We start from the raw sequence: 26604 nt of genomic DNA on the forward strand, positions 1-26604 counted from the left end.
GTCTTTATTCCTCTAGCCATATAGTAGGCTTCTGTATGAGGCTACCTAGTGTTATGAACCCTTGCACTTACCAAAAGTATTTGAGAGACAAGGTGGGGGAGGTAATATTTTTTTCTTGGACCAACTTTCGTTGGTCAGGGAGACAAGCTCTTGAGCCACACTGAGCTCTTCGTCAGACCTGACCCATCTTGTCTCTGTAATATCCTGGGACCAACACAACTACGACCATTCTGCATAGAACTGCATTACTAAATTCTGAGGATAAAGGAAATTGAAATCCAAAATTAAAAATTGCACTGTGAGACAATTGTGCCAGCTCTAAGATGTCTTGTTTGCTCCAGTTCTTCAGGAACAGCCTCTTCAGAACCTTGCACGCAGACCCCAGATAGTTAAGCAGTAGTGATTCAGTTCCTTACAACGTAGCTGAAATCCAGCTTCACATAGTATTGTCTCCATCATTCTCTTCACCTTCACTCTCTGCTTCTCCTTTGCCAGACGGAATTGGAAGTCATAATCTCTATGGCAGTCAGTGTATTACTGGCCAGGGCAATCTCCGGGCATGAAGCCATAGTTACAGTATCTCCATTTGGAGATTTCTTCCCTGTCCCCAGCAATCCTGGATCAGTTTCTGAGCAAAAGCTGGCTGGATTTGTCAAGAAGTGCCGCTGTCACAGCAGAGGTAGAATAAACACTGAATGCTGAGCTGTTACTTTTCCATTCCTTTCTTTATTGTGTTGCAGCCAGCATAAAACTGAAGGAACGCAATGGTCAATCAGCCTCAAAATGTGTCTATCTGACAAGGCAGAAGCACCAGAGCACAGGAGGCTGGAGGAGGCAGCCAAGCCCAGGTCAGCCGGCCAAGACCCAATAGAGGGTAGGTTGGACACTAGGGTCAATGGAGCATTTTAAGAAATGAGAACACGAAATCAGAGTGAAATAAATTTACCTTCAGCCCAGCCCTATGTTCCATTCTCAATTATCAGTTCAACAGAATAGCTCTTCAAAGGAGGGATTTCAAGATGCGTGGAAGGAGGATGAATCCATTAAAGATTGTGAAGCCCTTTGAGATCTACTGATTAAAAGCACTATATAAGTGCTAGATTTTATTAATTATTATTATTATTTAACTGAAGACAGCTGCTCCAGTGCTCTGGAACACAGAGTACTCATTCCGCAAGGGCACTCAAAAGCAGACATGGTAACATGTAAACAAACAGTTTGGCAGCCGCACTTTCAAACATGACCTTCAGCACTCATGAGGTCACTGTTTCAGTAAAGGGAGTAACCTACAAATTTGACCTCAGACCCACTGCCCCGACCAAGGATTTGGTGCAATAAATCCAAAGATAAGGTGAGGGGAGCTACTGGAGGCATACTATGTTCAGGCTGAGGAGAGCGTGGGAAAAGAGGAAGAAGAGCAAAGGAGGACGGGAAGAATGGAGACTAGATGGGTAATTCTCCACTCCATTAACAACAGTTTTCAACATCAGCAGTTATGTACTTTTTTGGGGGGTAGTCTTCACCTAGCCTAGCACTAGGTATATTCCATCACAAGCTGAACTTGCAGTGATGCCCCACTTCTTATCACAAAATAGAAAAGAAATCTCTCTCTCTCTTTCTATATTTGGAGATGGGTGAAGAAGACATTTCAGGGAATTTGGGTATATTATGTCTTCATCTGACTGTCACATGGGTGGCAGATGTACCATGTGACCTCCTTCAGAGACGATGGCCCAGTCTACAGCGGGGGTAAATTGGCAGAGCTCCACTGGAGCTACGCTGATTTACCGCAACTGGGAATCTGGCCCCATTTATTTTCTGATAAATGATACTTTGGGCCCCCCACCACTGATTTAATAAAAGTCAGTAAAATTTAAGAACACACATTTCACCATCTGGCTACATACATTTTATACAGAGTGCCGGTATTGACTGGTGCAACTGGGAATTTGCATGCATTTACCTCTCGATTGCGAACAGATGTAAAGGTGGTAGTGTACTCTGCTAGCGCCATGTCGTTCACTAAATTCTTTGCCTCTTCATTGAAAATGGAATCCGTAATTCCATGCCTGTGAAATTCCCTGACCAGCTGGGTAATCAAGCTGTTTCTTTCATGGCATTTCCGGACAAGGCAAGATAGCTTAGCCTATGTAGCATAACAACAAACAAATAGACATCAGTTCCCTAGTGTGTTTATATTTTTGGTCTAATCTGATTAAGCAGATTTTGATATCATGGTTTAAGACATAGCTCATATTCCTATATTTCTGAGCCATCAAGCTCTGCAGCATCACAACCACAAAAAACACATGCAGATAACTAGTAATGGATAGTTCAGTTCTCTGTGTACTAGTTCCCTCTGGTGGCAAGGTGAACAGCAATAGTAGCAATGATATCAGCTTCCCCTCCTAACCCCGGGCCTGCAGTCCAATTAAAGTCAAATGGCTAACATTCAGGAGGGTCTCACTGGAAACAGGCATACAACACACTACAGAAAGAGTGTGGCTAAGCATACTGTTATTAAGAATAACCAAATTAAACTTCAGAGTGGTAGCGTGTTAGTCTGTATCAGCAAAAAGAACGAGGAGTACTTGTGGCACCTTAGAGACTAACAAATTTTTTTGAGCATAAGCTTTCATGGGCATGCATCTGATGAAGTGGGTTTAGCCCACAAAAGCTTATGCCCAAATAAATTTGTTAGTCTCTAAGGTGCCACAAGCATTCCTCGATCTTTTTGCAAATTAAGCTTGCTTTGGGACCAATGAAAAAGGTCTGAGATGCTGCAACAGTTTCAGCAAAATACATTACCTTGAGTGGAGCTATTGTCAGGTCAGCTTCAGTCTTTCTTTTCTGAAGTTCCTCAGTCTAAAAGAATGAAAAACATTTTGTACTCAGTTATTCAAGATTCCCTTTACAATGTTTTGGTAGTTTAAGGAGCTGCTTCATCACTGGCCACCTCAGGTTACTTAATCACAGCAACACCACATTAAAAGCCTTATTCTGGTATCCATCATTATGTATGCATCTCCTCCTGTACCCTATGAATCTTCTATACAGCTTCTCCAGAGAGTAGGTTCCCCTTTCCTCATCTATAACGTGTGGTAACAGGAGGAATTTTCTCCATGAGCATTTGATGACAGATTTCAAATGTGTGCATAGATCATGTGTGCATGGATCTTGGCACAACTTTGGATAGACTTTGCTATGTTTTGTAGTCTTGTACAGCATCTATATATTACAGTGATGGGAATTTTAGAAATCCAGATATTGGAGAGAGGAGAGCAAGATTCCCCAGAGAAGAAATTTGGATGCCATTTTGCCTGCAGTTAGACTACAGGAATTATAATGGAGCTTGGCAGCAGCCTTAACCATGGAAAGACTATCATCTTTCCATGTCAGGCACTCAGACATTTTACCACCATCTTTTCACTCCCTAGCCATGATCAGCTTTATGTGGCTGCACTGCACACACCATTTTATTGCCCTTATAACCATTCCTTAGAAAGAAGAATATTTTGGTCCTTTCATGTCAGAAGAATAAAGTGGAATCAGCAAGCTAAGCCCATGTTAGTCCACTCAGTTAAGCACGTAAAAGCCAGCTTTATTATACCTTTTCACACAGTTGAGCCTGAAGGCATTCCACTTGGTTTTGCAAGTCTTGAAACTGATTTTGTAATACAGTCTGGTCCCTTAGTTGGGATTTCAAGGTCAGCACTTGCTGTTCTAATCCCTTATTGGCTATCCTATGCTCTTTCAGTTCTTGGACTTCCTTCTGTGTGTATTCAAGAAAACAAATATACATATATTTTTAAGCTTGATGTATAAACTCATACAACTATTCTTAGTAGAGAATGCTAAAAGAATACCCAAAATCTGTCAATCAAAATGTGTACTTACCTCATATGTCAAAATTATTTTTTTAACCTTTAAAGCCAGTGTAGGTGTATAACTTAAAGTATCATAAATATATTAGTGTCTGTCAAACAAAAATGTTAAAGCACCTTTGGAACAATGAGTTCACAACACCCTTGTGAGATGGCTATAATAAGAATACCTATTTCACATATGGGAAAACTGAGGCACAGACAGGTTAAATGACTTATCCAAGGTCACAAAACAAGTAAGTGCCAAACAAGAACAGTCCAGGAGTGCCCCACCCACTGCTACTACCTCTGTATAACACATCCCTTCTTTCCCACACACATTCATTTCAAACAGCAGTATTCTCTCTCACACATCTATTTTATTCTCTGAAAACCATTAAAATTAACTGAGCATCTAACATGTTATTTAATTTAAAAAGGTAATATAAGAGTGGAGTGTGGAGTGGAAGACAAACTTTGGAATGTGGAATGGAATGTGGAGGAAGACAAACTTTTGAATGTAACTCCTGTTCTTTTGATTTGTTCTGTTTCAGACATTTAAACTGAAAGGATTTGTGAGGACTTTAAATTCACAGTCTGAACCAATATATCAACTCCAAGATCTATCACCAAGAAATTATGTAGAATATACAGACTCAGAATGGGGGTGCATATGAAAAATATATATAGTCTTATGACCTTATATACACAAAAGTCTGGAATTATTAATTAGATACATGTAGTACTGTTCAATTTTCCCACACTGTGTTGTAAAGTATACGTTTAAATTGATTAAACTTTAAAAACTTAATTTAAAAACTCGAGTTAAATCCACCAAAACACCATTTTAAAATTACAGTATTTTTGTGACTACACATGCAGGAATGTAGTTTAATTTCAGCAGCTATTTATAACTATATAATTGGTAGAAGAACTGTTATTCATCTATGGTCTATAGCAAATATATATATATATGGTGTTTTTCTTAATTCTGTGACCAACACCCTGGATTTTACATCACTGGGCACTTTACCATATCAGACCACAGTACAGAGAAGGCTCTGTTTCATAGGAAACAATAGTAAACTGGAGTGATCGTCATGCTACCCTGATAAAACACCTCCAGTATAGATAAAATTTGAAGTTTGTCATGAAACTCACCCCTTCTCACTGCAATTTTAATGAGTGAACATGTGTTGTCTCTCTAATTTTTAGGTCCCTCTTGTGTTTCGAAAACAGAGCACAAGTGTCTATTAGACTTATGCAGCCAGGCTGATTAGGGTTGAGACATCAGGATCTGATGGTATCTACGGGTAACAACAGCCAAAGGTACGGAGATAAGACGTGGTTTTTCTATGTTACTGAAATCCTCCACCTTTTTATTCCTTAAGTAAATGCCTGCCAGTGATTGCGGAGGATGCAATTGCTGATTGAACTGAGGAGGTTTAATTCAGTGACGAGAGGAAAATAAAATATGATTCTCTTTGCATTATGTTTAGTTTAAAGACAATGACTCTTTCTGTGCATTTGCTGACCAACTCTGAAACCAGAAGAACTTCCAGAGCAAATATAGTACTGTTCATAGATTTTTAAGGACAGAAAGGACAATTTATGATCTGAATAACCTCCTGAATAACAAAAGCCATTGAAATCACCTGTTTTGGGGTCAGATTTTCATAACCGCTCAACTCCCATTTAAACCCCCAAATAAGGCCAGATTTTCAAAACTCCCAAATGAGGACCAGATTTTCAAAAGGGCTCAGCAGCCAGCATCTCCCACTGTGAAACTTATGGCCAGATTTTCAAAATACTCAACATGCTGAAGTTTTTAAAAAGATACTGGGCACATAATTAGTTCTCTAAATGAGAGCTCTTCTGAAATAAGTGGCCCTGATTATGAATGCTGAGCAATTCTGAAAAACTGTCTCAAGATTGGAGAGGGAGCATGTCTAGTGGTTAGAGCACAGGACTTGGAGTCAGAAGTTTTACGTGGGCTCTGCCACTGATGTGTTATAGGACCTTGAACTTATCCTCTCAGTACCTCATTTCCTCCCCTATAAAATGATTACCTCCTGTACGGCAGCTCAGAGCCCCATATCAACCTACTGCATGGTGGTGCAGAAAGTCTTGCATCTGCATTCAGCACCCCAGTTAATACCATGACGTGTGCAGACGCTGAGGTAAGTGATAGACTTCAGCCAGTGCTTCCCATAAGCAACAAACACTCGTTTAAGAGCAAGCTGACAAGCAATCCTAGCTCTATGTGTGGGATATCTTATCTTTCTCATCTAGACCACTAAACACCCTTGCATCCTCTCTCAAGCTCTGCAGAGATGATACAGTCTGTGATAAAGTCTGTGAGGTAGGGTAGCTTAGCACTAAAATTAAGCTATCGTGATTTACAAATTGACTATGTTAATATCTTCCTGGGGTGAAGTGCAATATTTTGTTTATGATGGCAACCAGACATGTCAAACCCACCAAAAAAAAACCAACTCAGAAATTGGGCTTGTTTTTGGCTTAATTGGCTTGTGAGTTGCTTGTTGGCTAGATTTTGGCGTGTGGCTTTTTTTTTTTTTTTTTTTTGATCAGCTCCTGGAAAGCAGGGGCAAGGGGAGGCAAGCAGGGGCAAAGGAGGGAGAGAGTCAGGGGTGCACAGCGGGCCCACCACAGTCCCAGACTGCACACTGGGAGGATCTAGTTACATAGTGTTGGGGTTCTTAGGGATTGGCTTGTTTTGGCCTTTGTTTGAAATGGGATTAGCTTGATTTTTGCCTTATTGTGAAAGCCGGGGTGCTTATTTGCCACGTGAAAGTTGGCAATTGTGGTGGCAACTTACTATACATACAGCTGCAATCCTCAGCCCAACCAGTTACAATCAGGAGGGGAAACATGCCCAGAAAAGCAGCTCATGTTAATCACCGTGCCAAAACTCTTAAATTTGTTTGTTTGTTTGTTTTAATTAAGAGAATGACTTTCTACCAAGCAAAATTCAGATCATTTCCTTCACATTGAACAAAAAGCCACTATTATTTAGAGCTTCATGGCTGTAGAAAGGTTTCTTGTAAAACGGAAAATTCATACGGAAGCAAATTGAGAATAGAACATTTATTAAAATAAATTCACTCCGTATCTCAGCAATAGAGCCTTGGCTATTGTTAGGATAGTTTGTGTATAATAAGAGCTTTTCTCCCTTTCAGTTCAGCTTGCCCTATTGTTTAATCCTGACAGTGAAGTCAATATCCTGTGTTTAAGGCATCACAGACTCTTGCCATGGAAATAATTGCAGTGTCACATACTCATGAGGGGGCAGATTCTGCCTTCAGATATATGTCTGTAGCCCCTTTGATCTCAGTGGGAGCTGAGTGTGTACATCCAAGAACAGAATTTGATCCCACGACCTGTTTGAATTGGACAAAGAGAGGGACTCTGAAAGGGGAAGGGGAAGCTATTGCATAAATGAACATCAGTAATTAGCAAACACTAAAAAAATTTATGAAAGCAGGAGAAGATCAGCAATGAAGATATTTATGGTTTGGTTTCAGCAGCTTCTCAGGCATTAACATATTATTAGGAGGGAAGACCAACGAATTACAAAGAGTGTTTACTAAGGAATGCTGCTACAGGGCTGGCAATCACATGATCGACAAAAGTGTCAGTGGCAAGATAATATTGCCAATGACGGACAAAGACTGAACATCCAGATAGACTGTCTTAAGCACCTAGCTAGAGATGGATCTGGGTAGCACTCAATCTGCAAGGAGGTTATGTCTCTTTGGGATTTGCCTTGATGGTGATATTTATTTGAAGGAGTTCTTCAGTACAAATGTTTATTTAAAACTTTGTCCATCGCGCTTGTTGCAATGCTGTCTGAACACCTCATGAACATTCAATTAACTTACCTTCATGACACTCCTGTGAAGTATGCCAATATTACTTGAAGGGCTGGTTTAAAATTTTCCATCCAAACTGGTTTTGGATAGAAACTTGGATTTTCATCTAAATGAAAGTTTTCAAGAAACAACTCTGCTTTTTTCAAAGTTTTTGATCTTTCATCAAAAAAACAACCCCCTGAAAACCAAATAGGTTTTGGTTTAAAGACAAAACCCAAAATATTTAGATTCAGATATGCCACGTGCCTCATGGGAGATGAAGTTCAGTTACTTCGTGTCCCTATTCTCCTCTATGGGCTGGGCTCCTCTAGACTACATCTCCCACAAGTCCCGTGACACAAAGAGGAGAGATTGTGGTGTATCATGGGAGATGTAGACCTACCAGGGAGATGGCTTATAGAGGAAAGTGGGAGCATGACCAGCTCTAATTACTATCACATCTCACCATTGAGGAACTGAGGCACAGCGAGATTAAGTGACTTGCCCAAGGTAAACAGGAACCTGTGGCAGAGCCAGGAAATAGAACCCACATATTCTGAGTTCCAGTTTAGTTCCTCAACCTCTTATCAGGTCCATGTATAAATCTGTTTTTATATTTATTTTGCTTGAATTTTCATTTACTTTTATTATATAATTTCTGCTGTTTACTTTTTTAACTATATAATTAAACATACTGGTCAATGGAGTTACTCAGGATTTATGCTGGTTGAACTGAGAGCAGAATTTGGTCCAGCTGTTCCTATCATTCCTTTTAGGATTGTGTCTCAGCTCCCCTGAACTGGTATTTATTAACCCCAAAGTTGAATATATAGATGTAAAGGATTCCATAAAGCCTATCATGGCAAAACTCCCATTGACTTCAGCGGGGCCAGGATTTCACCTATTGTGTCCAGATAACGAAACTGATCCTGAGAGATGCAGAGCATCCATATTTCAGTGGGATTGGTGGGTACTCAGCACTTCCAAGATCAGGCCAAAAAACAGTAGTAATATGCCAACAGCAGCAGCACTGAAATACCCCTATGGAATGAGAAGACAGCAGCCAGGCAAATAACCTTGGTACATCACAGTGCATAATGGTGAGGAAAGGGGAAACGTTAGCCAAGGATAGCACGGTGATCCCTGTTATAACAAATTATGTGAATTCTTTAGTATTCCTGCAGAGCAAAAGGACTTTGCTTTTAAAGTTGTCATCTACAATATGCACAGTAAACTGCTCAATAGTCAGTTTATCTATTTTAGAAAGATTGAATCATCCCTGCCTGGATTTGAACCTCTGCTTTCTGTAAATCTAGGTGTTTCAGGCTTGTTTCAAAATCTGTTATTCTGAACACTAACCCATTTTCTGTATCCAAATCGTCTTCTCCCAAGGAGTACTTTTTCCCTCCATTCTACTTACACACATACCATTAACTGGCAGCACTGCTTTCTAAGCCTTTCCCCGCCATCTGCTTGTTTAAGTTGATGTAATTCAGAGAGTGCCTGTGTCAACTGAGTTCTGACCTCTTCATATCTTGCTTCTACAAAGCCAAGTTCTCGGTACCACTTCTGAGCCTACCAGAGAAAAGGAATGAAAAAATAAAATTACAGATAGGAGTTAATATCACTTCCCAATATGTACTTACAACCTACGGGCTGGATTCTGATCTTGCAGACACCAGCTTTACACTGGGTGTAACTCTACTGAATTAAATGGAATTAGACCATGTAAAGCTGGCCCTACGACCAAAACACAACCAAAACAGAACCAGGCCTTTGGAATAAATCCTAAAAGAAAATTATCCATGTGAAATACATGCATTTGAAAACTCTGAGTGAAGCTCAATAAATGATATATGATATTTCACAGTATCTTAAGTGAAAATCAGACTAAAAATAGGATTTTATTAGCAGGAAAAAATAAGAAAATGTTGCATTTGAAACACTGGGAATGGGGAACACAAATGGAAAAAATCATCTGTCTGTTTTTGCATTATTTCCATGATGCATTATCATAGATTCCACTATTAATTGTAATTTTGAAAATGTAATTGCACGACGGCATGCAATTAAACATCTGACTATTCTGCTATGCCCTTACATGTAAGACCTCAAGTCTTCTTCCTTCTGACTGTTTGAAAACAAAGGCTACACCTGCTTCTAATTTAACAAAAGAAGTTTTTTGTACTTTTAACATTTTCTTTTATTTATAAAAGGACCAAAGTTGGTCAGATAAAGAGCCAATTACTGGGGCAGTCCCTTCACATGCAATCTAAAAGTTATTGGTCACCATCTGAACAGACAAATGCATGAACAGCATCACTCATTCAAAGCCATAAAAAAAAACCCACTTCTATTCCTGAGAGAAATTAATTTATCTTTAAAACAATTTTTTTAAATAAATCTTTCATCAAACTATCCATACATAAATTTGCCACTGTGCAATCTTATTACTGTTACCCTTTTCCTTGCTCACCATGTCTACTTGTTACTGCGAGTTATTGTACCATGTCTACAATTATTTTTGCCAACACCTGTTTTGCAGCATCTAGGAAATGTGAACTTGCCATCAAGCTTTGGAGGAATATATTCCCATTTAGATAATGGACAATGTGGTTTGTTTTTGCAACAGAAAAAGATGAGGAACACTGAAGTTGGTCTGTTATGAAAGGCACAACTCAAGAAGAAGTTTCCTTGGCTTGGGCTTAGGTGGGTGATCTTTGGCATTGTGATTCAATTAGATGGCTGCACACAACAAAATGTGGACTTCCAAAGGCAAGGGTACTCATTCAGTGAAGATATTCCGTAATACGGAACTTCATGGTTACTGTGTGGCCTGTGAGTGGAAACTGCAATTTGTTTCTTTATCCCTCGGTAAAGGAAATGGCTTTATGTGTGCCTCAGGTTTTTCATGCTTCTGTGTCTTGAACAAACCCTTCTCATTTGAAAACTGGAAACTTTGCATTTAGCACTGTCTAAATCATCAGAGTTTCTAAGTTACCACAACCATTCATATTTATCTTTCCTAATGGGGGGAAAGCCGTTCTTCCCAGAATCTAGATGACAGACTCTTTGTGCAAGGGTCTCCTTATTAAGCACTTTCTGTTGTGACTCTGATAAGGCAATGCAACTGTAGTTCAAATTCTGACCAATAATGAATGACTGTGCAAGTCATCACTTAACTGTGGGCATCAAAGAGACACAGGTTGGTTCTCTAGATCAGAGACTTTTTCCTTTTGTAATTCTTTGGAACACTGGTGGAAACAAGAAAAGTACGAGAAGAAAACAAGAAACGGATTTGCTTCACATAAATATATCAAATGGGAGATTACCTCTTTTTTGGCCTTTTCTAATTCCCCTTGTTGTACTTTTAGTTCTTCCTTTGACCTTTCCAGTTGTTCTTGCATTGCACTGTAGCTTTCAGATGTGCTGCCCTGGATAAAGGGCAGAAAAAGAAACAATTCCCTTCACACATTTAAAGTAACACACAACTTCTTAAAGGTGTGTGTGAATTATTTTCAGCTCTTGAAAGGAGGGCTTTAATTTAGGAAGTGTAAGAGTAAACTAGGTACGGTATTTCCATCTCTGTGTACTGTGGGTCAGATCAACAGCACAAAGGAGACATAAAATTGCCTTAAGGAATCAGCAGAGGATTCTCCTAGTATAGGGGAATCTTCAGCTAGCGTACATCAGCTGCTCTTGGCTCCTTGATACAATGGAAGCCAGGAGCCAAGCTGAGATGGGCAGGGGTTGTATTGAGGACAGGAATCTACTTGCTTCACTATTGCCCTCTTCTCCCCAGGTATGCTAAGCACTGCTCTGTTGCAAGTAGGGATTTAGCCCTGTATCTTTCCCAGTATCTCAGGGCAAACTCAACATTTTTTGAATTCCCTTTTTAAAGAGATACAGACACTTCTTGCAAAAATATCTGAGAACATTTTGGACCTGATTCACCAGTACATTTATTCCTGTTTTATGGGGTAAACCTGGGCCAATGTGGAGGACTAATTCTGCTGGTTTATAGTTTCAAGGGAGGGTTTTTTTTTTTCTTATTTTTTCATTTACATTACTAAGAATATTTGCATGAAAATAAGATCTTGGAGACAAATCTGCTCCTGCTGATCATCCATAGCAGCAGTCAAATTCTGTGTTTATGACATTACAATAATCTCCTCAGAAATTAATTGTGATGTTGGTGAGGTTTATGAATTCAGGGGGAGAAAAAGCAGGAGCAGAAGAACCATTAAGAAACAAAGATCCTGTGTTCAGGCAAATATCCCTAGCAATCAAAACAATGAAGAGCAACAGAAAAAAATTTTTTCTAAATGTGAACATTTTCCACAGTTTACCATAAGACATCACTGCTAGGGGGCCCTAAAGATTTCATTTCTATGGAATATGTACATGGACAGTAGAACTAGGAGGGAACTGGATTTCCATTGAGAAATGGAACAAAGCCAAAAAATTTCAAAATGTCCTGTGAAACAAAATTCTGAAAACAAATTTCAGCTTGATCTAAATGCTTAGTTGTGGTAGAACTGAAATGTCTCATTATGAATTTCAAGTTTTAAAAGGTCAAAATCATTGTTTTCTATATAATATTTTTAGTTTGAAAAAGTCATTTCAAAAAATAAAAAATCAAAATATTCTGTTCTGACAATGTCAAAACAGGACATTTTGACATTGAAATGCTTCATTTGGTCAAAAATTGATGTTTTTAAAAAATCATTTGTTTCAGCTAAAATTGTCCAACCAACTCTAGTGTAAATAAAGTGGCTTTCTACACTAGCCATTCTGACATTTGTGAAAAGAATGTATTTTTATCATAAAAATTGAAAACTGCTCCATTTGGGTTCATTTTACCTTTGAGGACTCTTGTAGCAGTTCCATATTCTTCAGCACTTTAACACAACATTGAGAAAAACTGTTGCTTGATATTTTTTCTTCTGTTTCAAAGGTTAACTTTGCCACCTCTGGTGTCTCAGAAGTCTTTTGGAGCACCCTGGAGATCGCAATGTTTTGATCACCCAAAAATGTACTTATCCCAGCATTACTAAAATGGCATTTAGAAGTCTCAGTGTTTTTAGAACATCCCACTTGACAATATCCTTTAATGCTACCAATTTCCTCTTCTGAACAGGTGTCTTTATCTTTCCTAGTGAGATAGTTTGAGGGTTCTATAACTTGAATTCCTTTTTCTTTAGTATGTGTTTTACCAGACGCCATCTCTGTTTCCTTTTCTTGCATTCTATGTGGTAGACTCTTATTTTCTTGCTTCAATCTTAGCAACTTTCCCTCTATTCCTGAAATTTTATCTTTTATTGGGTCTTCATAGCTGATTCCAAGAGCAGACATTATTTCCTTCAATTCATTGTTTTCTTGAAGAATGTTCTCAATTACTTTCTGAGATTCTAGAAGCTGTTCAGAACTTTCCCTATGGACTTCATTCATATCATTTTTCAGTATACGTTTTTCCTCTTGTAGATCAGAAATTGTTTGGTAGCATTTGGTTTTGCACTCATTCAATTCAGAAATCATTGTCATGTGTTTGTCTTGTTCACATTTTAGCTCACTCAAACTTCCCAAAAAAGTTTCTTTGTCTCCTTCTAGTTGAGATATTATCTGTAAATTTCTCTCTCTCTCTTCTTCCAGTTCATGAGTTTTTTTAACGTATTTTTCTTTGTCTTGTAATAGTTTAGCTATTTCTCTGAAAAAGCTATTTCTCTCCTCTTTGAGACCAGAAAGCAGCTGGAAATATTTAATCTTCTTTTCATCAAGAGCTACAATTTTCTTGAGAAATGTATTTGATTCCATCACTGGTATTTCCTTTTCAGAATTTCTATCTTCCTTTTTAACCAGGTGAGACACATTCTTGGAAAGGATTTCAGTCTCACCCAAGAGAACACAAATCGCTCCTGGACACCTAAAATTCTTCTCTTTTGAAACACTGTTATAACATTTACCATATATTTCCTCCTTGGCCAATAACTTTTGGGAAGAGTCAACATCAGTTTCATGTGCTGTTAATATATGTTGAGAATATGCATCTATCTCCTCTTCTAGTGCACACATCTTCTGATAATATCTATCATTCTCTTCCTGTAACATGAGGAGTTTCTGTGAGTAACTCCCATTCTCTTTCATCAGTGCAGATATTCTTTGAGAATATATATCCATGAGCTTCTCTAACTTATCTATTTTCAGGGTATATCCATTGTTTTCTTCTGCTGCTGATAGATAATGAACATGTTCAAAATATTCTTCCTCTTGTGCTAACCCTTCATTTAAGTATAAATTTCTCTCTTGTGCAGGAGACAATATATTCAGTGGATACATATATTTATCTTCCTTCAGTGCAGACAGTTTTTGAGAGCATTTACTATATTCCTCTATCTGATCGGTCATTTGTTTGCATGATGACTTATCTTCATCTTCTCGTTCAGACAGTTTCAAACATTGCTCTCTCTTTTCTTTCAGTCCAACACTTTTTTGTCGACACACTTTTATTTGGTCAGTTAGATTCTCGGGTTGTTTACCCTTCTCTTCTGTCACAAAAATGTTCTTTTCTAGGCATCTTCTGTTCACTTCATCAAAGGTAGAGATTGCTAAATGTTTTCCATGTTCATCCTTAAATTCAGAGTTTTCTTGGGGATATCCCTCTAATTCCTTGTGTAGGACAGACATGTTTTGGTCACCTGGAATGCTTGCTGCATGAAATTTTGGTTCTGCTTCTTGCTCCCCAGTTTCATCATGTGCAATTTTAATTAAAACTTTGGTGGCTTTTTCAGAAATGCAAGTTATTGTTCTGATTTGTGCTTTCTCATCCCTTTTTTCTTCTCGCTGAGATTTCTCTGGACCATTTCTACTTTGATTTTTTTCATCATTTATTTCTTTATTCGGGCTTTTCTTTTCATCTGTGCTTTTCTGTATAGCTTTTTTATTTTGCAAACATTTTTCCATATAATGTTTTTCAACCTGGAGTCTGAAAATTTCAGTCTCAGTGTTAGCAACCTTTTCCTTTAGAGCTTCAGAATCTTTACCAGAAGAAACTCCTTTCACAACATGCAAGACACCATTAGAAGGACAAAAGTTATTGTGATATGTCTGGTTGTAATTCAAATTCAGCATTTTGTTCACTGGGAAAACAGATTCTGATCTGACACCTAGGACCCTGGGGATTTCAGGTTCTAGCAAGACAAACTGAGGATCAATCAAAGTGGCAACCTTGAAGACAGGTGAAGGATTAGCTGGTTGATTTATAGCTTGTTCCTTTAAGAGAAAGAAATATCCTTTTTCTTTGGTCCCCTTACTTCTCCCATCATTGCTTAGCCTCTCAGAGCAAAATAAGATTAGCTGTCTGTTTTTAAGCTGGCTTAGAGTACATCCAAACAACGGAGAAGCACCATCTGATCTTTGTGTGCCAAGTATGACCTGGTAATAAAGAAAAGAGAAAGTGTCTCAAATTGAAAAACATAAGCTATAAGGAAAGTTGCCATGTTGCTATTTCATATATACTTGCCTTTTGACTTGACCGTCTTGAAACATTTTATTATATATATATTGTTAGCCAATATCATATAATCTATGAATGTCTTATACTCATGCTCATCTTCCTTGTGGAAATCTACTAGTAGTTAAAGTGTGGTAACCTCTGTTCTTTGTATGTGTTATGACAAAGCTCTGTCCTTGCCTCTGTGGGTCCCGCGTTTCCTGGCCGATTTCACTAACCTCAGAGGCTCACTGTGACCCTCTATGTAACCCTTCTCTCTCTAGAGACAAGGGTCACAGTCTATTGAGCCATTTTCATCATAAGCCAGCGAGGGAGGTGAGGAGAAGCTATCCTTCCTTCCACAGTCTCTGTTGTCTCCCAGTCTCATTAATCAGGGGGCAAAGGGGGAGGGGAGCCCAGGCCCACCCTCTACTCTGGGCTCCAGCCCAGGGACCCGAATAGTATCACCTATGGCAGCTGACCTTTTAGAAACATGACGTGTACAATTCCTGGGCTACTTCCCCCACAGCAGCCCTCACTTCCTCAAGCTCCACTTCACCCTTACCTCAGGGCCTCCTTCCTTGTGCCTGATATGGTGTGTACTGTTCAGTCTCTCCAACAGCGCAACTTCCTCCCACAGCTCCTGACATCCGCGCCCACCTGACTAACTGGGAGGCTTTTAACTAGTTTCAGCCAGCCCCTGATTGGCTTCAGGTGTCCCAATCAACCTAGCGTTGTCTCTGCCTTCTGGAAAGTTCTTAATTGGCCCCAGGTGTCTTAATTGACCTGGAGAAGCTGCCATTTCACTTATCCTGGTACCAGGGATTTGTTTAGCCTGGAACTAATATATCTATCTCCCACTCCTTTCTATAGCCATCAGGCCTTGCCCCGTCACATATCCCCCCTGCACCCCTGCTCAACACCATAGAGTTGGGCAACTTGGGACGCCAGGCAGTATGCTCGTGACAGACCATCAGCGTTGCCATGGTGGCATCTAGCCCTGTGCCATATGCGGAACTGGTAAAGAATGAAAGTTGACATCCTCGTGAAGCTGCTGGGTGGCCAATGTGATATAAGTTTGTAGTCACTAGTGAACATGGTGAAATCCTGACTCCACTGAAGTCAATAGCAAAACTTCCATTGCCTTCAAAGAGGCCAGAATTTCAGCACAAGCATCTGGATCACATATGTTACCACAACTGGCAAAAATTGATATCCTTGTCTGCAGACTCAGTAAAGACAAGGAGTTGAACCTCTAAGGGATTCCCGCCAAGTCTGGAGATGTCTGTTCACGTTCTATGGAGAGTGGACTTCAGAAAGCCTTTTTCTTCTGCCTCCAGAGCTGTCAATGTGACACTTTTCATCAGCACAAAACTCACAAACACAAACCCCACATGAAACCTGCACTAAAAAGGTACTGCATAGTCACTGACCCATCAAGGCAAGAGTCTTCTAACAATAGTGGAAATAACACTAATTACATTTGTAAATTGTTTTTCTTTAAAAAAGTCCTTGAATAAAACCCATGGGGATAGTATTATAGGGAAGGCCGACACTTCCCATTATAAGACCCCGTTTTCAGTTGCTTCATTGCAAAACTTTGTTTAGACTGAAATTTTCTATGCTGGGTATCTGCCTCAGGCTGAATTATTCTTGAAAGTTCAACCAAAACAGTTCCACCATTTTTGAAAATTTGGCAAAGGAAAAATACATTGCTTTTCCACTAAAAACCTTTTCTTTGAGAAGCTCTAGTGTCCCCATGCTTTGGAGCAGGGACTTGAAAGTGCACGAATGGATGCTCTTTGTGTCAGGGATGTATCTTTTGCTGTCCCTGTGAAAAACTACCCACATTTGGCTAAGTTATAAGTCTTTAAAAAAATCTCAGTTTGCACATGCTCAGGACAACCTCAAAAGTCAGGAGGCAGAGTTTAAGGCCAGAAGGGACCACTGGATCACCAAGTCTGACCTCCTGTGTATCATAGGTCACCAACATCACCCAGTACCCACACAATAAATCCAACAACTGAAATTTGACCAACGTATTTCAGACCACAGGAGAAACCTTTTCTGCAACTGTTTCAGTTTTAATTCATCTTTCTTGAACACAGGTGACCAGACTAGTACACAGCATGCCAAATGAGGTCTTCCTAGATTGTCCACGCAACCTTAATTCAGTCCCTTTGTGTGCATGCATTATGATACAGTCTTTAGTTACATGATCACATATTATTTTTTCAACAGGATCCCTGCCTCATTCAGGGTACAGGGTAGACCTGGTCTGGGAATGAATCAGGGCTGATTAATTGTAGGAATTCCACCTCATTTGTTACAGAAGAAGGAAGCTGTGCAATGAATGAGGTGGGAAATTGTAGGAAGAGGAAGGATGGTCCCAGGATTAAGGCAGTTGAATGCTTTCCTAGAGACTTAGATTCTATTCCTCTGCCAAAGAGTTTGTACATGATGCTAATCAAGTCACTTAAACCACATTTTTCACAGGTGATCACTGATTGGTCCTCTTTTTCTGAGCACCCAAATGAGACCCTGGTGTAAGTGACCAGGGTATAGGCGATCTGGCCTAGCAACCATATCTGGGCTGGAGTTCACACATCAGGGATGGTAGCAAGAGTTGGGGTCAAAGTCTGGCTGGTTGGAGACTGTAAATCAGAGGTAGTACCAGGTTATAGTCAGGATGCAAGAGTCAAGGTCAGAGTCAGGCTGGGATCAGAGGCCAGCAATCAAGATATGAGGTGATGTCTGGAGTCCCAGGAGGCCCGAAGTCTGTGTTGTTGCCGAAACAACTTCCTGGGACACCCTCCTTGCTTAAACAGGGTGGTTGGCCAATCAGAGGGCCACAGCGTACTGTCACTCTGGCTGCCTTGGGCGGTACTTCCAGTAGCTCCTATTCTCCATAGTGCTCCCTGGGTGTGGCTCTGCATGGTCTCCCGGTGGCACTGTGAGAACGTCCGTCTACCAGGCTCTGCAGACCCACATTAGAGTTCCTGCATCCTTACACCTCTAGGGCCTGAAGTGCTGAATTCCCAGCTGCAAGTGAAGTCAATGGGAACTGTGCTTTGAACATATAAAGTGCTAGATAATGCTAGGTACTCTGCAAAATCAGACTCTAGGAGTCTTAAATTGGGTACCCAAAATTAGTGGCTACTTTTCTCCTTAATCTTTACTGTGCTTCAGTTCCCCATCTGTAAAATGGGGATAATACTAAGGGTATTGTGATGATTAACACATTTATGTTTGTGAAGTACTCAGATACAATTATGATAAGTACCATAGAAAAGCCCATGAGGAAATTAATAATTCTGTTTTCAGTGCAGGGTTTGAATAGTGTGCAGTAATACGGCAGGGGACCAAACACTGAACAATGAGGAGAAATCAAAATATTGAATAAATGCTCGTTCAGTAAGCACTCTCATCCTGTGCATTAAATGAGGCAGGGTTTGCGTGGAAAATACATGTGATCATGTAATTAAAGACTGTATCATAACACATACACACAAGGCATTTCTTAACATTTGAGACCTTAGTGTCCTTTTCATGTAGTTTTTTGTATGTAATATATATACACGTATAGTAAGGGCCCCTTTAAAGTGTAATTAGTGCAAAGGAAAATGACTGTTTGCTGACTATGTGTTGTCTACCCGACAGTAAATAGTTGTATACCAGGAGCCAGTTTCATATCTTTAGGGTTGTTCTCACTATACACGTTGTTATAAAAACAAGAAACTGTGGTATTAAAATACAAATACATATATTTTCATATATATCCCTCTGGTGTCCTAGGTAACATTTGTACTATGCCTGTAGGAACTGACTGCATGAGTGAACTCACTAACACTGGTATAACTCTGTTGGCTAGAAACACTGCAATGATGATCACTCTCCAATCACTGGACAGAACAGACAGCCTTACTGCACTATAAGAGCAATATTTGTTATTAAATACTGTGTGAATTGTCCACTGGTTTTCATAATATGCTAAGTACAACACTACAATCCCCAAGGTTTTATCAAAGTAATTTTTCTCTTCTAAGCAAGAACTTAACATAAGTACTTAGGATAAAAACCCACCTGTCGATATGCACTGTTGCTCTCTGTTGCCTATTCGGCACTTGAACATTATGTGGAGTTATCCCCCCATTGAAGGTGAAATCCTGGCTCCATTGAACTCAATAGCAAAACTCCCATTGACTTCAACGGAGCCAAGACTTTACCCTGAACACAGAATATGTCATCAGGAGCCACAGTGAAGATCCAAGAGCCGGAATTCATTATTTTATTATAAAAACAGAAAATCTGTGTGTTATATATGCATAGTAATAATGTCTGTAAGGGTAAAATACCAACATGTAAACAGTATTTTTCTGGGTAGATCTGTCTTCTCCTTAGAGCAAAATTTTGACAGCTTGTTCTGGAAGACATAGTTTTATACTAATTCCTAAATTCCCTCTGTCTGCTCCTTATTTATCTTGTGATTCACAGATAATGCTGTGCTTGCAAAGTTAGCAAAAAATAGCAACAACTTTCTTCTCACCTGTTCAGCGTCAGCTAGCCCGTGTTCTTCACCAGTTTCCACCAAGGCCCTGGAGCTGTGCTCCAAAAATGGTATGAGAAGTTCCTTTGGCAATCCCTCCACATTATTAAGCCAGCCATAGCCACACTCTGATGCTATCTCTGTTACAATAGAGCATTTAAACAGGTGTAAGGCTGCTGAATGAAGTACGTCAAGTAACAAAAATCTGGCATGAAGCATGAGAATGAAAAATATTGTAAGCTCTATACATGCAAAACCAATGTGATATGTGATTAATCACACACATTTTAATGGGCAGATGAACACAGTGATTTAATAATAAAATATACTAATAAATAATAATATTTACAATATAACCCCTTTTTCACAAACTAGTTGGGAATTGAAGAGTTCATAAAATGAAAACTTTCATAAAATTGGACATGTCAAAATTATAGTAGGTACGTTGCATATGTTGCAGTATGGTACACTTTCTTTTTGTCCTTCAAATGAGTGCAAAGTAATTTCCAATGCACTGAAGGCATCAGAATGAGAAGGGATGTCAACTTTATTATCGACATAACTTTCATTATGTGATTTTTCTTCCATCTAGAAAAATGGTTCGTATAACCGTCATTTATAAGATTGATGTTTGTAAAAACCAAGGTTCTACTGTAATATTAATAAGTTCTTATATAGGGTTTTTCATCCACAAACCTCAAAGCACTTTACAAAAGGAGGTTAAGTGCTATCCACATTTTATAGATGGCACAGGGAAGTTATAGATGTGATTTTCAAAAATGGCCTACATTTGCTTCCATTGAAATCAACTGAAAAACTCCTATTGACTCCAATGGGAACAGCTAGGTGAATGCTGAGCTCTTCTGAGATCCAGGTGATCAGGACGTTGGTATTGTATCTGATCTGAAAGACAACTCCTCCAGTCGCACAGCACACACAAATACTACACTGCAACATTGGTTCAGTAGTGACTTGTAGGGAGATGTGTCTCCTAATGAATCACCTCTACAACTTCTTGCAGCTCCTAGGCTTTTCCTCGAGGTCTCACATTCAAGTACTACCAAAGCCCAACTTCCTTGAGCTTATGAGATATGTTGGGATCAGAGTTCACAATAGCACTGCAGCAAACCATATGCATCTGATCAATCCAAACATCCCCTTAGACACATACATCTGCACCCCTTAATGAAACTCTTCCTTAACTATAGTGTATATGAAATAAAGCAGTATTCCTACTTGCTGTTGTACGAGACTGTTTGGTATGTTGTAGAAAAGATGGAGTTTGACTAGCTTTGTTTCTGGCTGGATCCAAGACCGCGTCCCTCTTCAGATTTATCTGCTCATCCTGGAAAAACAGGTCACCATTCTTAATGCGGAAAAAATGGGGAAAGGAAAAGAAAAATAGTATAATAAAACTAGAAGTTTTAGTAATATATCACAAACTACTGCACAATTTTCTTTATTGTGTTCCTTACATTTTTTTCCCAACCCCAATTTCTGCTTCCCAACCAATCACACTTTGTAACAATAAATACTTTCTTTTCTATAGCACCTTCCATCTAATGTTTTCGACATGCTTTATAAATGTACAAAGAAAGTGGAGGTTGGTATTAGCCTGATTTTATGCATGGGGAAACTAAGGCACATAACAGCTAAGGGACTTGCCAAAGTTCATAGCAATAGTTTGAAGGAGTAGAACCCAGGTTCTGTGACTTGCAATCCTGTAAAGACCACAAAGACCATTCTTCCTTTCCTAGACATAAGAAGCTATTTAATTATGCATTTAACTTGGAGGTCCCTGGTGTCAGCTGAGATGACAGCAATCATACTAGTGTAGCTGAGCTGGTAAACCAGTAGCAAATTACTAACCCTTGGGAGGAAGGGGAGCATAGAAGGAATTGTGCCTTTCTAATCATGCATCACCCATTACTCATGGCAGAGTGCTACAGCAGAGGAGATCCATTTAAATGACTTGCATAATGGTCTCAAGTTGCAGTGAGGGAGGTTTAGGTTGGATATTAGGAAAAACTTTTTAACTAGGAGAGTGATGAAGCACTGGAATGCGTTACCTCCTTCCTTCGATGTTTTTACGTTCAGGCTTGACAGAACCTTGGCTGGGATGATTTAGTTGGGGATTGGTCCTGCTTTGAGCAGGGGGTTGGACTAGATGACCTCCTGAGATCCCTTCCAACCCTGATATTCTATGAATCTATGGTAAGATATAGGTATTGAATCACACACATTTCATAGATATTAGGGTCAGAAGGGACCATCACGATCATCTAGTCCGACCTCCTGCACAACGCAGGTCACAGAATCTCACCCACCCACTCCTGCGATAAACCTCTCACCTATGTCTGTGCTATTGAAGTCCTCAAATCGTGGTTTAAAGACTTCAAGGTGCAGAGAATCCTCCAGCAAGTGACCCATGCCCCACGCTGCAGAGGAAGGCGAAAAACCCCCAGGGCCTCTTCCAATCTGCCCTGGAGGAAAATTTCTTCCCGACCCCAAATATGGCGATCAGCTGAACCCTGAGCACATGGGCAAGACTCACCAGCCAGATTCCCAGGAAAGAATTCTCTGTAGTAACTCAGATCCCACCCATCTAACATCCCATCACAGGCCATTGGGCCTATTTACCATGAATATTTAAAGATCAATTAATTGCCAAAATCATGTTATCCCATCATACCGTCTCTATTGGAAATACCCCGTCTGATGCATCCCAAGACCGCATTAGCTTTTTTCACAGCCATATCACATTGGCGGCTCATAGTCATCCTGCGATCAACCAATACTCCAAGGTCCTTCTCCTCCTCCGTTACTTCTAATTGATGTGTCCCCAGCTTATAACTAAAATTCTTCTTATTAATCCCTAAATGCATGACCTTACACTTCTCACTATTAAATTTCATCCTATTACTATTACTCCAGTTTACAAGGTCATCCAGATCTTCCCGTATGATATCCCAGTCCTTCTCTGTATTGGCAATACCTCCCAGCTTTGTATCATCTGCAAACTTTATTAGCACACTCCCACTTTTTGTGCCAAGGTCAGTAATAAAAAAATTAAATAAGACTGGTCCCAAAACCGATCCCTGAGGAACTCCACTAGTAACCTCCCTCCAGCCTGACAGTTCCATTCATTTCAGAACAGAAGCGTTCACAGATGTGTGTGACAGCGCAGGAATTTTGAAGTTATTTGATAAATTCACAAAAGTACATCAGGCAACCTTTTAAAAAAATTAAACCTTGTTTTTCTAAATTTCAGGGTGACTTTTCATGCCTAAACACCCCACAGTGGTGTCACATTCTCCATATTTTATAAGGAAATAATCCAAAAGGTAAGATGGCTACACAGCAATGATATAATAGAAAATGCTGAGACATCATAGATTGTTACATGAAAATATATATTATGGAATTACATTGCCTACCAAACCAATTCAGCTGTCCTCTCCCACATCCTTCTCCCCCATGCCGTCCATTCCCCTGGGCGCTGATCTTTATTTCTTGTGAATACCTAATTAACAAAGGAACTGATGTTTTCAGTCAGTTGCCTGTCCCGAATTTGTTGTTCATGTGCACACTGGGGAAAACAGCCAGAGCTGAGCTCAGTGCTCCGCTCATATCTCTGAGAGTGCTCCATAAGAATCCAGACCTTTCAATGAGCTTTGCGTGATTAGAACCCAGACCCATGTGGAGTTCACTGCAGGACCAGGGCCTAATTCAGTAATATTGCATGAAGAAGTTTCGCAACTATACTAGCTTTCAAGGATTGTAGACATGCTATTGATGCAATGTTTACTGATAGCTTTAGCATCCTTCATGCCTTACTATGATATATGTATGTAGGCACATTTCCTTTCTGAGTGAGGAACGGACAAATGTTCCCATTCATTGCTTCATTAACAAGTATTAAATAATGATTAATCACATGGACTGGCTGAAAAGTTAGTAAACTTTAAAATCCTCCTTTTTATATTTCAAACTGTTTGTCATTTTACAGTAATGATGGAAGACCAATGAGATTAACATGTAAATCAGGACACTTTGCAAGTACTCCCTCTTGGATACTACAAGACCAGTGTATTGAGAAGATCACTGAACCCTACTGAAATACAGGGGGAAAAAACCCCTCACCAGTATTACAATATACCACTGGAGGTCTCCCTCCTCCTTTTTATACACAGCTTAAAGCTTTGCCTTAGTATCCTAAAGTAATGTTTCATGCTAGAATAATTCTCATTAATGTTTTACAAAAGAGAAAAAAATATAACCACCAATCCAGAAAATTACAAGTGGTGCTGTTGTTGCTGTTTGACATCACATTTAAGGGATTGAACCGTCTATCAAACAGAAAGAAATATGCTGTGTAAATCCATCATTAATGTATTTAGGGACACTTTGCACACTGAAGGATACCAATAGTTCTGTTCCTTGGGTCTTGACATCTTCCTACAATACAAGGCTATATATTAGTCCCAATCAAAAACCTGTCAAAAAGGAGTTATTAATATGAGAGGGAAAATGGTCTTGTGGTTAAGGCACTGGAGTGGGACTCAGAAGATTTGGGTTTGATTCGTGTGTGTGATCTTGGGTAAGTCACCTAACCTCTTGGTTTCCATTCTGTAAAATAGAGAGAATAAATACTTCCTTTATCTGGACCTTTATCTGCCTTGTCTATTTAGAGAGTAAATTCCCCAGGCCAAAAATTGCTCCTTAATGTGTGTACAGCAGCTAGCACTACAGGGTCCCAGTCTCAGTTGGAGCCTTTAGGTGTGTATGTAATATAATATTAATCAATATGTTTCAATGAAGCCCAGCTAACTATGTAAAACAAAGTGCACTTTCAAAACAAAGCCACATCTTTTAAAAACTTCAAATGTTAATAAGCCTGTAAATGAAGATTTATGGGATCCAGCCAGTTCCCCACTGTCAAATAACCCTTCATCACTCACTGTCACCCCACCCTACCACCTAACCCTGCCCAATGGAAACTTCTGGCACTTAAAGTTTTACATCTGGAAAATGATAAGGGCTCCAAGCATTTAATGTGGACAAAATACTTCCTTAGCCTCCTATACTGCCCCCACACACATTTATTTACTGCGATATAAAATGGACTTTTCAAATCCTTAATTGATGGGTTACGGTGCTGACTGTGATAGGGTGCAGAGGTTCTCCGCTAACAAGAGGCTCCATATTCCTTCCCTTTAACTACATGCTCAGGAGAAGGCTGACTTGCTGACTGTCACTTCCTTCTGCTACGCACGCCATGTTGTCCGCTTACTTTGACCTGCTCAAATATTGCTTGGTGTATTGATGAATGTTGTCTTTATCAGTGTAATGTGGTTGTCATCTTTGACTGTGCCTGTCTATAAACATCATTCTTCTACTCCTCTGATCCAGACAATAAAGAAATTCAAATGTATGCTTATGGCTTAAAGATTTTCATTTGCTCATTTTTGACAGAGCAAGATGGGGTTTCAGTCCATACTTCAGAAATGTGTTACAAGAGGCAGTTAAACATGATCCACCAACTTCCTACAAACATTTGCCAAACGCTTTAAAGCAGTTTCCTTAGTATAACATACTATTCTGTCTTTCTATCAAGGTTCTTATAATATAACACATCTCCGGAGTATCTGAAGGCTGCCCAAGAGATAATTGGTGTCCAGAGTTAACCTGCAAGATAATTAAATTCCTGTGTTCTAAGTTCAAACACCATCACACCCAAATATAGTACAGTGTTGAAGCATGTTGTTTCTTTAGATACTCAGGGAGAGATGAGATTTTGCAAAATATGCCATGTCAGCCTCTAGTAATTGGATGTCAGTGTCTCCACAAGACTTCATGGCCAGTGATAACTTGCACTGACACAAAGAAACAAGCCCACATTGCCCCTTGCCAATGTGAGGCACATCTCCACAGTAAATAGACTTCACTCTCTTCTTTAGTTATGTTCCTAGCTGTTCTTATTAGCCTAACAGCACCATAGTTATGCAAAGGTAAGCTACTGTCCTCCAACTCCTTACTCAGGCAAAACTCCTACTGGCTTCAATATTTGGAAAACACTGGACTTCTGTGGGAGTTTCTGCCTCAATAGGGATGGCAGGATCTGGTCCTAAATGAACACTGGGCTCACTGAAGCCTTTGAAAGGTAAAACAAAGCTTTGGCAGAGAATTAGGGAGAGGATCAACAAATTCAATTGCCTCAAACAAGTCACTGTTCTACCGAATACTGTGAAGTAGGAATTTTCTTGTGAAATTTATCAGCTGAATACAGTAACCATAGGACAAGATAAATCTCATTATCCTGCAATAGGTGTAAGGGCAAGTTAACCTCTTCCCAGGCACACACTACAAAGGTGGAACTTCAAAGGAAGAAGAAAATTGAGCATTATTATTTCTTACTAATAAAGCCATGAAGGCACCTTTGTTGTTAGCCCAGAGGTAAGGCAACAAAACTGTCCATCAAGTTCTCCTTTTATATACCCTGCAGCATATTTTAGAAAGCTGGCGAAAGAGATGGGCTTCTTGTTTCTTAGGCAGCTTTAACTTCTGTAACCAACACTAACAGAGAACCAAAGCTCATATCTTAACAGCTTTATACTCATATTTTTTCCTGACTCAATATTCAAACATGCTGTGACAGACTGACAATATCCTACCTTATTAAATTAAGCTTGTTGTATTAAAAATGCAAATGTTTATGTACTATCATGGACTTGCATGGAACTTCCTCAGCTGGAAGACAGAATTAAATGCAATCTCTGGGAGATATGAGGAGCCTCAAAGGATTATTTGGGACAATGCGTGTATAGTGGATTT

General features: G+C 39.5%; 1 protein-coding gene across 4 annotated transcripts in view; it reads right to left on the bottom strand.

The window, feature by feature from the left end:
• Positions 1–26604, bottom strand: part of JAKMIP1 (janus kinase and microtubule interacting protein 1) — a 368387-nt gene that overhangs the window by 75825 nt on the left and 265958 nt on the right. For all 4 annotated transcript variants that reach the window (XM_043544665.1, XM_043544666.1, XM_043544667.1 and 1 more), the window contains exons 6-13: positions 21007–21136; positions 19771–19910; positions 12599–15166; positions 11068–11169; positions 9164–9310; positions 3611–3772; positions 2809–2865; positions 1964–2146 (exon numbers count right to left, since the gene is read on the bottom strand). In XM_043544665.1, coding sequence (XP_043400600.1) covers positions 1964–2146; positions 2809–2865; positions 3611–3772; positions 9164–9310; positions 11068–11169; positions 12599–15166; positions 19771–19910; positions 21007–21136 — 3489 coding nt within the window. The remainder of the gene's footprint in view (positions 1–1963; positions 2147–2808; positions 2866–3610; positions 3773–9163; positions 9311–11067; positions 11170–12598; positions 15167–19770; positions 19911–21006; positions 21137–26604) is intronic.

This window comes from Chelonia mydas, chromosome 4 (assembly GCF_015237465.2).
Source record: "Chelonia mydas isolate rCheMyd1 chromosome 4, rCheMyd1.pri.v2, whole genome shotgun sequence".
Taxonomy (NCBI): domain Eukaryota; kingdom Metazoa; phylum Chordata; order Testudines; family Cheloniidae; genus Chelonia; species Chelonia mydas.